This window comes from Canis lupus, chromosome 11, assembly GCF_003254725.2.
Source record: "Canis lupus dingo isolate Sandy chromosome 11, ASM325472v2, whole genome shotgun sequence".
Lineage (NCBI taxonomy): Eukaryota > Metazoa > Chordata > Mammalia > Carnivora > Canidae > Canis > Canis lupus.
In genome coordinates, this window is record NC_064253.1 from 66802310 (window position 1) to 66814481 (window position 12172).

General features: G+C 49.4%; 1 protein-coding gene across 3 annotated transcripts in view; it reads left to right on the forward strand.

Annotated features, from left to right (window-relative positions):
- The window catches only part of SNX30 (sorting nexin family member 30), a 108053-nt gene extending 96125 nt beyond the window's left edge, over nucleotides 1-11928 (forward strand). For 2 of the 3 annotated variants that reach the window (XM_025431999.3, XM_049091917.1), the window contains exons 8-10: nucleotides 3688-3840; nucleotides 5935-5990; nucleotides 6334-11928. In XM_025431999.3, coding sequence (XP_025287784.3) covers nucleotides 3688-3840; nucleotides 5935-5990; nucleotides 6334-6403 — 279 coding nt within the window. In that variant the 3' untranslated portion in view covers nucleotides 6404-11928. Of the gene's footprint in view, nucleotides 1-3687; nucleotides 3841-5934 lie in introns of all 3 variants that reach the window. The other variant, XM_049091916.1, reaches the window with a different exon arrangement.
- The last annotated feature ends 244 nt before the right edge of the window (nucleotides 11929-12172 follow it).

Consider the following 12172-nt stretch of genomic DNA (forward strand, 5'->3'; position numbering starts at 1 on the left):
AGGAGAACGCCAGCTGCCTTCGTCTCCGTCAAGTTGGGCACCTTCAGCTGGTCTGGACAGGTCATCCCAATTCCCACTTCCTCATAGTCTCTTCTCTTCAGCCCTTCCTCCCTCTCCTCCTCCTCCTCAGCCCTCCATCCTTGTGCCTCTATGGCTCTGCCCACCGTGACTCACTTCCTGCTTCTCTGCTCATCTTTCCTAGTAATCCTGGCTGATCCCCTTTACTAACCCTGCACATTCTTAGGCTTCCCCATGAATTCTATCCTTCAACCACTGCCCCCAATCTCCTCTTTGATTTCCCCATATATTAAAAACTTTTGAATCATGGCAAAACACACACCACCAAAAATACCATCTGAACCATTTTTAAATGTACAATTCAGTGTTAAGTAAATCCAGTGTTGTGTAATGGGTCTCCAAAACTCTTGTCATTTTGGGGGAACTGGAACTCTCCCCATTAAATCGTCTGTTTCCCCTCCCCCTGGCCACCACTGTTGTCTCTGTCTCTGTGACATTGACTGCTCAGCACCTCTTGTAAGTAGAATCGTATACTCTTTGTTTTTTGGCAACTGACTTATTTCCCTCAGCATGATGTCCTCAGGGTTCATCCATGTTGTAGCAAGCGTCAGAATTTCCGTTCTCTTTAAGGCTGACTAACGCTCCACTCTATGCACACGTACCCCTTTTTGTTTATCCATCCATCTCTGGGCAGGCACTCGGTGTCTCTACCTTTGTCTGTTGGGAATAATGCTGCGGTGAGTGTGAGTGCACAGATACCTCTGTGAGACTCCGCTTCCAGTCCTGTGGGCACACACCCAGAATGGAGTTGCTGGGTTGTAGGGCAATTCTTTTTTTCTTTTTCTTTTTCTTCTTTTTTTCCTTTTCTTTCTTTATTTTTTTGAGGAAGTGCCATACTGTTTTACACATGTGTGGGGGTTCCAGTTTTCTCCATCCTGGCCAACAATTGTTATTTTGTCGTTGTTGTTAGTAGCCATCTTAATGGATGTGAGATGGTCCTCACTGAGGTTTTGGTTTGCATTTCCCTGCTGACTGGGGCCGTGGAGCACCCTTTCCTATGCCCGTTGGTCACTGGTAGATCTTCTTTGCATAAATGTCTATTTAAGTCCTTAGCTCATATTAAAATCAGGTTGTTGTTGTTGCTGTTGTTGAGTTGTCTCAGCCCCTCCTGTGGAGGAGGTACACTGCCTCCTTTCCGTGATCCATGTACCTGCCCTTTATCCCAAGCCCTATGCTGCTCTGCTGCCACCCTTGCCACCCAGGCTACGAGCTGCTGGTTCCCTCCTGACTTCCGGTATCTTATTTCTCACATGCAGTTGGTTGCCACACGTGTCGTTCTGTCTCTGCCAAGTTGGTCTCATTTGTCCTCTCCCTTGTGGTGGTAGAGCCACCACCCTGGTTCCAGGGCACCCAGGATGATCTCACGCCAACGTATTTTGGTGTTGACTCATCCCTGATCTCTGGCGAAACCTCGAGGTGAGGTGGTACAGGTGAAGGGTGGTGTAGGGTTTGAAAGAACGTATTTAATAATATTTATTTTTGGAAAACAGAAAAACCTTTTCATATGACATCCATTCTCGGTCGGCGGGAGGGGGGGCTATGCACAGGGCAGATTATCTTCTTATGAACAATTTTACAACACGGACACCGATCAGAGCTACAAAGTATTTGTGGAGCATTTAATCTATGCCAGGCACCAAGTATTTTATGCACATTATCTTGTTTAACCTCCTAGGAACGTTACAGGGTGGTTTGGTATTATCCAGAAACAGAAGCTGAGGTCTGGAGAGGCCCCACGTCACTCATGTAGGAAGTGGTAGACATGCTATTCCAACTCCGGAAGTCTGGTTCTAGAACTTTCTGCATAGTTAGAGGAAGCACAGGCTTTGCTGTTTTCTAAAAAGGGGGTACATGTGAAGTGAAACTGAGAAAACCTGGACTCGGGAACCCAGGCTTCTCCTCTCCTTACTGCCCTCCACCGTCTTGCCAGCTGGAGTTCTCCCATTTGTGGGTGCCGTGGCCTGTGAGCGATTCCTGAGGCGGGTCCAGATACAGTCTACCGACTCACTTGCATTTCCTGTCACTACCTTCTTCCTACTGTTGCCTCGGTCATTTTTCTCTTTTCTTCTCGAAGATTTATTTAGCAGGGTGCTTGGGTGGCTCAGTCTGCCTTCAGCTCAGGTCACGATCCCAGCATCCTGGGATGGAGCCCTACCCCAGGCTCCCTGCTCCACGGGGAGTCTGCTTCTCCCTCTCCCTCTCCCTCCGCCTCTCCCCTGGGCTGTGCTCTCTCTTACTCATGCTCACTCTCTCTCTCTCAAATAAATAATGAAAAATATTTATTTATTTATTTATTTATTTATTTATTTATTTATTTTATTTATTTATTTATTTATTTATTTACTTATTTATTTATTTATTTGAGAGACAGAGCGCGCACACTAGCATGGGGAGGGGCAGAGGGAGAGGGGAGAGAGAAATTCAAGCAGACTCTGCGCTGAGCAAGGAGCCCAGGCGGCCTCCCGCTGCCTTCTCTCCGACTCCTCCCGCGCCCCGCGTCGGCTCCCAGGCCCGGCCTGTGTGAACCCGGCCGCCCCGGCTCCGGGTGGCCCTCGGCACTTCTGGAAGCCCTGCCCCCAACGTGGCCGGCTCCCTCGGCCTTGGCCCTCCCTTTATTGGTTTTTCTGGGTCCTCTCCTTGCCCATCGGGCCTGGGTAGAAAACTGCCCTGCGGGGTAGAGATTGACCCCTGATGGCCACCCGTGGCTCGGAGAGTTTTGGGGATCACAGGCCCCGACACTCAGCGCACAGGACCTCATTTGCTGTCGCAGAGCATCTGGCAGGTGGGCCGCCTGGGCCACCCTAGGGCCCCGTGGAGCTCTTGTGTGAGGAGGGGAGCCAGCTTTGTGCTCTGGGGACCTGGGTAGCCACGAGGCTCTCCAACTGTTCCATTTCGAGAAGGCCTTCTAGACTTCTTTGAGAAAAACTTGAGCCAGCCTGCTGTACATTTCTTCTTCATGTTTCAGATTCTTTTGACACACATAAATGATTTTCCTCCCATTTCTTCAGAATTCCCTAACCGAAACTCATCATTTTTGATTATCTGCTATTTTGGGGGTGGGATGGGGGGAAGCATAGACAGGCCTTTAGTTTTCTTGGGGCTCGGAGGAAGAAGTGAGCTGATAGTCTTGTGATTGCAGTGAATTGTGTGGTGAATGAGGGTAGGCGTTGTCAGACGTCACAGGTAATGGAATAGTTCCTGTGGTTATGGGGAAGCCTCTCCCTGTTTCACTTATAGGACTGCGGAGAATAGCGGGGCAGCGCCAAATGCTGCTGGATATTTGTGAAACCTGCACACAGTTTTACGTTAAGATGTTAAAAAAAAAAAATGCAACAGCCAAAGATCTAGGACTCTGAATTGCGGTGTTTCTTCTTCCTGTTTGTAAAGAGTGGGTATTTCCCCCAAGAGTCCCTGTGGTGCTGGGCTGGGTTTGAAGATTGGGGTCAGGAGTGGGCTTTTCCGAATTCCTTCTTAGACCTGAAAACCCAAGGCTCTGCCGTCAAATACATGCCCCCCCCCCCCGAGGAGGGGGTGCGTTCATGGTGGGGAGCCAGGGCACGGAGTCCCCAGTTGCGCGTGCAGAGTACCCATGTATATGTCCCCCTCCAGGTGCCCGCAGACGTTGAGAAATGTCAGGATCGGATGGAGTGTTTCAACGCGGATCTGAAAGCCGACATGGAAAGGTGGCAGAGCAATAAGAGGCAGGACTTCCGGCAGCTGCTCATGGGAATGGCTGACAAGAACATCCAATATTACGAGAAGGTAACGGGTGCACCGGCGAGACCCCAGCCCTCTCGTTAGGGGAGCACTTGGAACAGCCAGAGCCTTTTGGGAGGCCCAGCCAGACACCCAGGAGCTGAGACCCTGGCAGCCCCGCCTCCCCCCTTCCTCTGTGTCTGGTCTTGGTGGCCCCGCACGGGATGAGGCGCTGGGATGGGGAGCAGGGCCCATCCGGGTACCCACAGGCCGTGCCCCAGGGCCTGGCGGTCAGCTGCACCCCCGCGTCAGAAGGCCTGGAGTGCGGGCCTGGTCCAGGGAGGGAAGGCTTTGGGGGTGGTCTGAGCTGCTTCGTGGTTCTGCACGCAGGGGTTCTTCACTTTCACGGTGCCATAGACCCCTTTAGCCGTTTCCTGAATCCTTATCAAGATACTGTTTGTAAATAATCCTCCAAAAAAGGATTACAAAGGAAAACTATTAAGAACGGTCTTTTTCACGAATCCCCTTGATGTGGACTCTGCACCCTTCTCTCTCTCTCTCTCTCTCTCACATACACACACACACACACGCAGGGCTCTCATCAAGCTACAGCAAAGTCTCCTCAGTCAAAGTTTGCTCCTGGCATGTCTAAACCCAGATCATTTCTGCTAAGAAATGCTAATGTTCCTTGAAAGCTTAGAATCAGCAACGAAGAATGGCCCAATCACAATTCCACAAGCACCCGTAACCCTGAAATCAGGTGGACAAGCATTAACTCGGTCATTCCCAGCACAATTCTGGAAACATGTCCTCACCCCAGCCTAGAAGGATCCATGTCAAGTCAGGGCTTCATTCCTCTGCTGGCTGTGCCTTAGGCAGGGTGCCGCTCTGTGCCTGGCTCTTCACCTGTAAAATGGGACAATTGTGAAGACATGGTGAAATAATGCATACCTCAGTGCCTAGAACATACCAGTAAGTGGTACCGCCTTCCCTCATTCCCTCACCGTCCCTCTGCTGCCACGTACATTTAACGGACGCCTGCCATGTCCTTGTCATGCACCAGGGACTGGGGATATGTTGTTGTTAAATGAAACAGCAGGCCTCCTGCCTGCTTGGAACTCCTTCCCAGATGATTCAGCACAAAGTCCCCCTTCACCCCGAGCTGCTCCTAAGGAAGACCTTAGGTTCTTGCCTCTGTGCAAGAGATGCTCAAAGGGAAGATCATTTCACCAAGAGGCAAGACAGTGTGGTTCTTGCCTCTGTGCAAGAGATGCTCAAAGGGAAGATCATTTCACCAAGTCGAGTGCTCCTACAGGAGAGTGTCCCTCTAAGTCCTTGGCCCTTTGCAAGGATCTAGAATGAAAGGAGATTAGTGTAGTATAAAGAATATCTGTCTGGGCCGTTTACTAGCTCTGCTGCTTACTAGCTGCGTGTCTTGGGCAAGGTAACCTCTCTGGGGCTCATTTTTCTCCATCTATGAAGTGTGTGTGTGTGTGTGTGTGTATGTGTGTGTGTGTATGTGTAATAATTCTACTTCATAGAATTATAAGGGATGAGCAATAGTGAATGTAAAATACATGACGGTAGTTGGCCCAACGACACTCAATAAATAGAGTTCCCTCCCTCCCCACCCTTTAGGGAGGGCCAAGAGTGGCCCATCCAAGCAAATCTGGGGTCCACGGGGTTTCCGTCCCCTCTGAGTCAGGTGGCTGGCCAATGCCAATATGATTTGCATCCTTAGCACATCATACCCACACCTAGAACAGTGTCTTCAACCTGCCTGAGGAGGTGGGGCCGTTGAGGGCTCATGGCCCTCTTTTCAGCTTTTTGATGAGAAAGAATTTCTTTCAGTGAATACATTTCCACTCACCAGCTATGAGCTCTAGGGACAGTGCATTTAGAGACCCTGCTGTCTTTCTCGTGGAGACGGGGATGATGTATTCAAAGCAGAACACCTGTTACCTCCCCCATGTCTAAGAACAAATAATACGGGTAGACGTTGGACATGACGTACGTGCATTACATAGATGGCAAATAAGACAGAGTAACCTGGGGATTAACAATGAGAGGGTAGATCAGAGAAGAATTAAGAGCCTGCTCCTGAAACCTGATGTTGATCCTGTGTGTGTGTGTGTGTATGTGTGTGTGTTGTCATTTCAGTGCCTCATGGCGTGGGAGTCGATTATTCCACTACTGCAAGAGAAACAAGAGGCCAAGTAAGTTCCTTCTTGGGACAGAGACTCTTCTACCGACACAGGGCATGGCACCCCATACCAGAACGTTCCCTGTAGTGCCAGAGAGGTGGCACCGAGAAAACAGCCACAGAAGCATCTCTCCTTGGTGTATTTCTTTCCCCTCCCACCCCTCCACCCCCACCCCATGTCCGACAGTGGTTTTCCATGAGTATTTATTCCTTGGTGGAGTCTATATGGCTATAATCATCTCTCAGCGAAAGAAGCATACCTCCGTGGTGTGAAGGAACCTCTTCAATGGAACACTAAAGAGATTTGCAGCTGAGGAACGAGACAACTCAGCTGACATTCTGACATCTCATTACAGTTTCCTGTTTGGGGGACAGCAGAGTTGCCTGTGGCGGAAGAGAGCCCGGTCTTGCCTTTCAAGGGCTTGAGGAAGGCGTGAATCGAGGGCAGCTCTTATTTTCCATGGACACATGGTAACTCTGGAATTGACCTCTGTGGGCATTGACTCATCTCAGCCTAGGAGGAGGCGTCAGCACCTCCGTGAAAAGTCCTTAATGTACAGTGGCCTATAGCCGTGAGTGTGGCCTGCTGCCTGCTTGTGATGAGTGGCACCTGTTTTGTGGCTTCTGGTTCGTTCAGGACCATTTCTGTCTGCGTCTGTAGGCATCTGTGCTAGACGGAGAGCACCAGCGTCCTTGTCCTCACGCGATACCTCGGGAAGCCGAGGGGGGCAGTGCTCCCCAGACTCGTTTCTGACACTAGAATGCAGTAGATTGGAAACTGTTTTTGCGTAAAATGGAAAAAAAAAAAAGGTGCATTTTTTTCTCTGTGAAGTTCTTCAGTGTTTTGTCTTTTGCTAGTTAAACGCCGTCAGAGTAGAGATTAGGCCTGGCGTGGAGAATCTGTGTTGTCTCGGAGTCAGAGTAGCTCTCCAGTGTCTGGGTTCGGTGGGCATCATGCACCAAGCCCCATCTCCACATTTGCTCTGTGCAGCTTGCCTTTACCTCACCCCAAACTCCTAATTTAATGTCTCCTACCATGTCCACCGAATGTTTGGGCAAAACTTTCGGTGAGAGGCTGGTATGCTGTTGTGACACAGTCGAGATTTTGTAAACTCAACGCGAATGTTCTATATGAAGTGCTTTAACCCTCGGTATTCCCCGATCAGGCAGGAAAAGTCAGTAACTGGCTGGGCCTCGAAGATGACAGGTGTAACAGAGAACTTCTTTGCTTCTAGATAAGCTAAAATCTCCTCAGTCTGCAGCCAGATTCCTGGGGACTGCTGGCTGCATCCCAAGTCTTCAAACTCTGACCAAGCTTGCTCTTCAAATCAACACGAAACAAAGAGGATCTATCTTGCAACTCGTTTTGTTTCCTCCTGAAACGAAGCTACCTATGTCACAATGTGTTCTTTCATCTATGGCTCATCCCTCTAAAATTATAAATCTGAGCCTCAAAGAGGCGGGAGTATTTTTGTAGCAAAGCAGCTGTGCCAAAACGCTGCTGCATACACACGTCAACCCGCAGATACCGGGCAACACGCAGCGTGTCGAAATCGCTCCATCCCACTTCCACCTGCAGAGTTGACCTTGGGCAGCCACTGCTGTGATGTCAGGGGCACGGCAGGAGGACAGCCCAGAGCCACTGGGTTCTGTTTCATCTTGTTTGAATGAGTCACAATTGAAATTTGAAATTTTTTTTTTTTTTTTTATAATTTGGTACTTGGCCCACGCCGTCAGACCCACTCATGCCATTCTAAATTCCTGCCACGCGATTTTTCAGTTTGGTACACTTAGAAATGATCCACTGAAGCAGAAGGGTAAAGACGGCCCATGTACCCTGAGTGGTGAGTCAGTGTTTCATGCTACCTCTAAACCATCACGTTGGTGCGGGTCTGGATGTCTGGGTCCGGCCTGACAGTTTGCTGGTAGAACAGGGTTGTGTATCTAATAATGGGTCGATGGCCCTCTATTGATATTTCGTGGAAGGCACTAGACTGGCCTCGCAGCAAGTGCCCATCTGCAGGAACGTGCGAAGCCTTGCCTTGTGGAATGTGTGCTTTAAAAATATTGTCCAGTGTAATGAGTGCTTGGAAAGAACCATGGAAAGAGTTACGGGAAGACCAGAACCTCATCCGCTGCTAGTTGCCAAAGCCCGAGAGCGTTCCTGTGTAGAGGTTAGTTGGGAAAGAGGCAACCCTTCCAAAAAGCCATGGGGTTCCTCTTTGGGATGATCAGAAAGGGAGTGTGTGTGGGGGGAATGCAGTCATTCTTTATGTTATTGGAGGCAGAAGACAAGCTCAGAGGGGGTTCAGGCATCTTGGGGTTTGTCTATTTTGGGATGTTTCTGGAGCACGGAGAGCGGAGCTGGGAGAGCCAGTGATGGTGTATCCCAAGAAGGGACCCTTGCCCCTTTAACTCTTCAGGCTGGCGGCCCAGGAAGAAGGGATGGCAGGCGGACAGTGAGGCCGGCTCCCTCAGCCCCGAGGGCCGCCAGTCCCCGGGCATTTGCCCCTTCACCTCAGTGGGCACAGAGGTGATTGCCCTGTGAGAAGTGACTCGGAGACTTCTGTGCCAAAGACGGCCTCGTAGGGGCTTCCTCGCCCCACCCTCCTTGGCCCCACAAAATCAGGATCGCTGCCTCCTCTCTGGGATTTATAGCCCGGGGGCGTTGGCTTGAGGACACGCTTGACCTGAGGCACACCGACTCAGACGGGTTTTGAGTCCTGGGCTCATGGCCATGGAACGGAAAGTGATCTCCTGTCAACTGTCCCTCGGGTAGGGGTGGGGGTGAAAGGTTCATTCCCCCAGGTTAAAAACCCAGGCGGAGGCAGAAGAAAGAATTCCTTAGAAACCCAGTTGGTTTTAGAGATGCCGATGCTAAAGAGAGTAGTCGATAGGGACACTGCTTTTCTTCTCATGTGCTGGAACCGCCAGAAGATTCTAGGCTACTCTGCCCAAAGCGAAGAACCACTGTCCTTCCTGAACAAGGAGGGAACACGTTATGCAGCCAGGTTTGGGGTTGGCCTTTGTCCTTTAATAAGACTTAATACTGACTCCAGGTGACCTCAGATAAGTGCAATTATGGAGGTGATGGGCTCGTGTTTCACTGTGCTGCTCGCTGAACTCCCCAGACTCCTGCCTTTAGGTGAAATAACAATAACGAACACGACTCTGGGGACGGTGGTGAATGTAAGTTTGTCTTCAGGCCGCATTTCAGCCACAGCTGGAGCGTGTCCTGCGTGTCGCTGAACTCCGTGTTCTGTGGGTCCCCATCCGCACGGGGGGTTTAAATGCCCTTGTGGGGCCACCTTCGTTTTGAACCAACAGGGTGGCCCGCTTCCGAGGGGCACTGTCCTCTCCCGGGACAGGGTGGGAGCCGGGGACACACCCGGGGTCCCCACGCCTTGGCCTGCCAGCCGCGGCCCCAAGATCCCGGGCTTTGGTTTGACGCCATCCGTTGGACCGAAAGTAGTTGTTCCTTCTGCTCCGTCCCGAGAGCACAGGAGTGCGATCCGCCACCAGCCCCAGGTGTGTTTGGGTCTCGGGGAGGGTCCGAAGCCCTTCCCCTCTGGCTGCCCCCATTAGAAGGCTTCGGCACGGAAGGCGCCGGCCGGGGTCGGGCAGGGCACAGCAGGCCTGCACCCCGCCGCCCGGACGCCCACGGTGGAAACCGAGCCATCGAGCTGTTGGGCTGCAGGAGCGCTTGCTTTGGCGATGCCCGTTCACGAGACATTTTTGGGAATTTGGGTTTGCCTTCTCGCTCTCCGGAGCCCTCAAGATGCGGCAGATTGGACGTGCCCCCTTAGGTTTTCTCCGTTCAGGTGGCAGGTGGCATTTACCAGTAAATTTCAGGAAGCTGTCATCTCCTGGGCCCAACTGGCACGCCGAGCCGGGCGTGTCGGACTTGTTCTCTGCTTCCTCGTGGTTTTGTGATTTAGCGAATAAACCAGAAGCCTGGTTTTTCTCAGGAGTCCATCCAAGTGGGGGTTAGCTTTCTGTTGGTACGGATGGCTGGCCTCCCCCACAGTGGCCCAGACGAGAGCATGCCCAGGGCTGTCTGCATTAGAGAAGGCGGAGGAGGGGGCCTTTGTCACAGGGAGCTCGACTGTTCCTCAATCACACGTGTTTGAAATGCATTCCGGGCACGGCTGTCCAACCCTTCCTGTGCGGCAGCAGAAATACGTTTTCCAGGTAGTTTTTACTACTCTAGGTAGCCTGTAAATAAGTGCTTTGGAAAAAAAAAGAACTTTAACAAAACCAATAAGGTATCCGTGTCATGTAGAAACACTCTGCGTATTTAGCACTTGAAGATCCACAAACCCAGACTTTTAAAAATGCCACAAGACTATTGAAAGCCTAACTCTGCTTTTTGAGCATTGTCAACACCTATTCATATGCCTTATTCTTCAACTAGTGTGTTTTAGATTCTGGATAGAAAGAGTTTTTAGAAATGTAATTGGTTGTTCAGCCTAATAATACTAGAGATCTACCATCGTCGGCCCTCTTAAGGAAACAGGAAAGTGAGGTTCATAACTAGGGCTGCCTTTTGGGAGGAGAAAGCTAAGTGTTGCTATTGCCAAATGATATTTTTGATAATGTAAGGAAACACAGGGACCACTAAGCCGTTTTTGTTCGTTTATTTGTTTGTTTGTTTGTTTTAAAGTGTAAAAGATTAACTTTAGTGCCTTTCGGCACACTCTTGATTGTAGAGGATATGTGGTTATCAGCATCGACAAATCATAGAGATACAAAGAACTCCAGATTATGACAATATTCATGGTTTACCCTGATTCTGCAGAATAGCTTTTTAAAAGGTCACCGGCGCGCAGGCGGGTGGGGGGAGGCCGTCAGAGCAGCATGTTTCAGATAGAAATTCTCCATAGGTCGAAATGCCAAAAACCTGAAACCTATTGTGTTGACTCACATCCATCAGTCCGTTCTGACAGAGCTTTTCCTATCAAAGCCAGTGAGCCTGCTTGACAGGTTGTTCGTAGTCTCAGACCAGCCCTGCAGTCCCAACGGTACTGGAAGAAGAAAAGGGAAGATGGCTTTTTCCCCAGCGTGGAAACAGGGAGGGGCAAGTAGGTTGCAAACAAAACGTGAATCGGTGTGATAAAATGACAGCTGTGTCAGCTGGGCCTTCGTGGAACCACAAACCAGCAGCTCCTAACAGCCAGCACCATTCACCTGGACACTCCTGAGATTGTGGTCCGGTCCCGTAGACGCCCTGTCCGTCGTACGTCCGTGTGCCTGACGCCTTGGTGTCTGTGCGTTGGGAATGCACTGAGAGATGATGTACCTCTGATTTCTTCCTATCAAATAAACTGCCAGCAAACTTTCTAACTTGTATTTTAACTGTTGAAAAAGAGATTCAGAACTTTTGCTTAGGTTATGTCCAAAGCATGGACTGTACTTCTTATTTTTAGAAACCATTCTTTACATCTAAAATTTTAACAGAAGAATCTTCCCCCACCCCCAACTCTGAGGTATTGATAAAGTCCTCTGTGTAGATGTGTTCTCTTCAATCCATGCTGCCAATAAGCCAAATTAAAAGCTGTGAAAAAAAATTAAAATGTGCTCAAGAATGTGTGTAGACAAAAAAAGGGATTTATTTCCAGGTCAAAGTCTCTGTTTCATGAAGCTACCAAACTTTAAAAAAAAGAATGTCACTTTTTCTTTGTCTTTGTTACGGAACCCAGAGATTGTAAAAAGAAAAAAAAGTTTTTGTTGCATTTTTGATGCTGGCACGAGGCTTTTGTCCACTTTTTTTCGTATATCTGTGTATTAAAGAATTCTGTCCATTGTTTACTATGAAATTAGTATTACATTTTGAGGTAAACAAAAGAATTTGTATTGCTTGACAAACTGTTAGCTTGTAAATTTAAAAGGTTTCTTTTCCTCAATTAACTTAAAGTAATGGACCAATAAACCTATGAAAGATGCTTTCTTTACCTCGAGTCCTGTTGTCATTTGTACCACTTTATATGACAGGAAAACGTGCGTGCCTTGTATTGTGTTTTTGTGTTTTCTCGGAGGAGGTATGAGTGTGCCTGCAGGAATCAGGGTACACTAGGAAAAAAATATCATTGAACTATTTTTATTCTTCTTCACTTCTCTGTAGATTTATCCTCAGTTTACTTTCTCCTACATCTTACCGGCCGGCACCAATTTGGGGAGATGAAGAAACCACCTAGT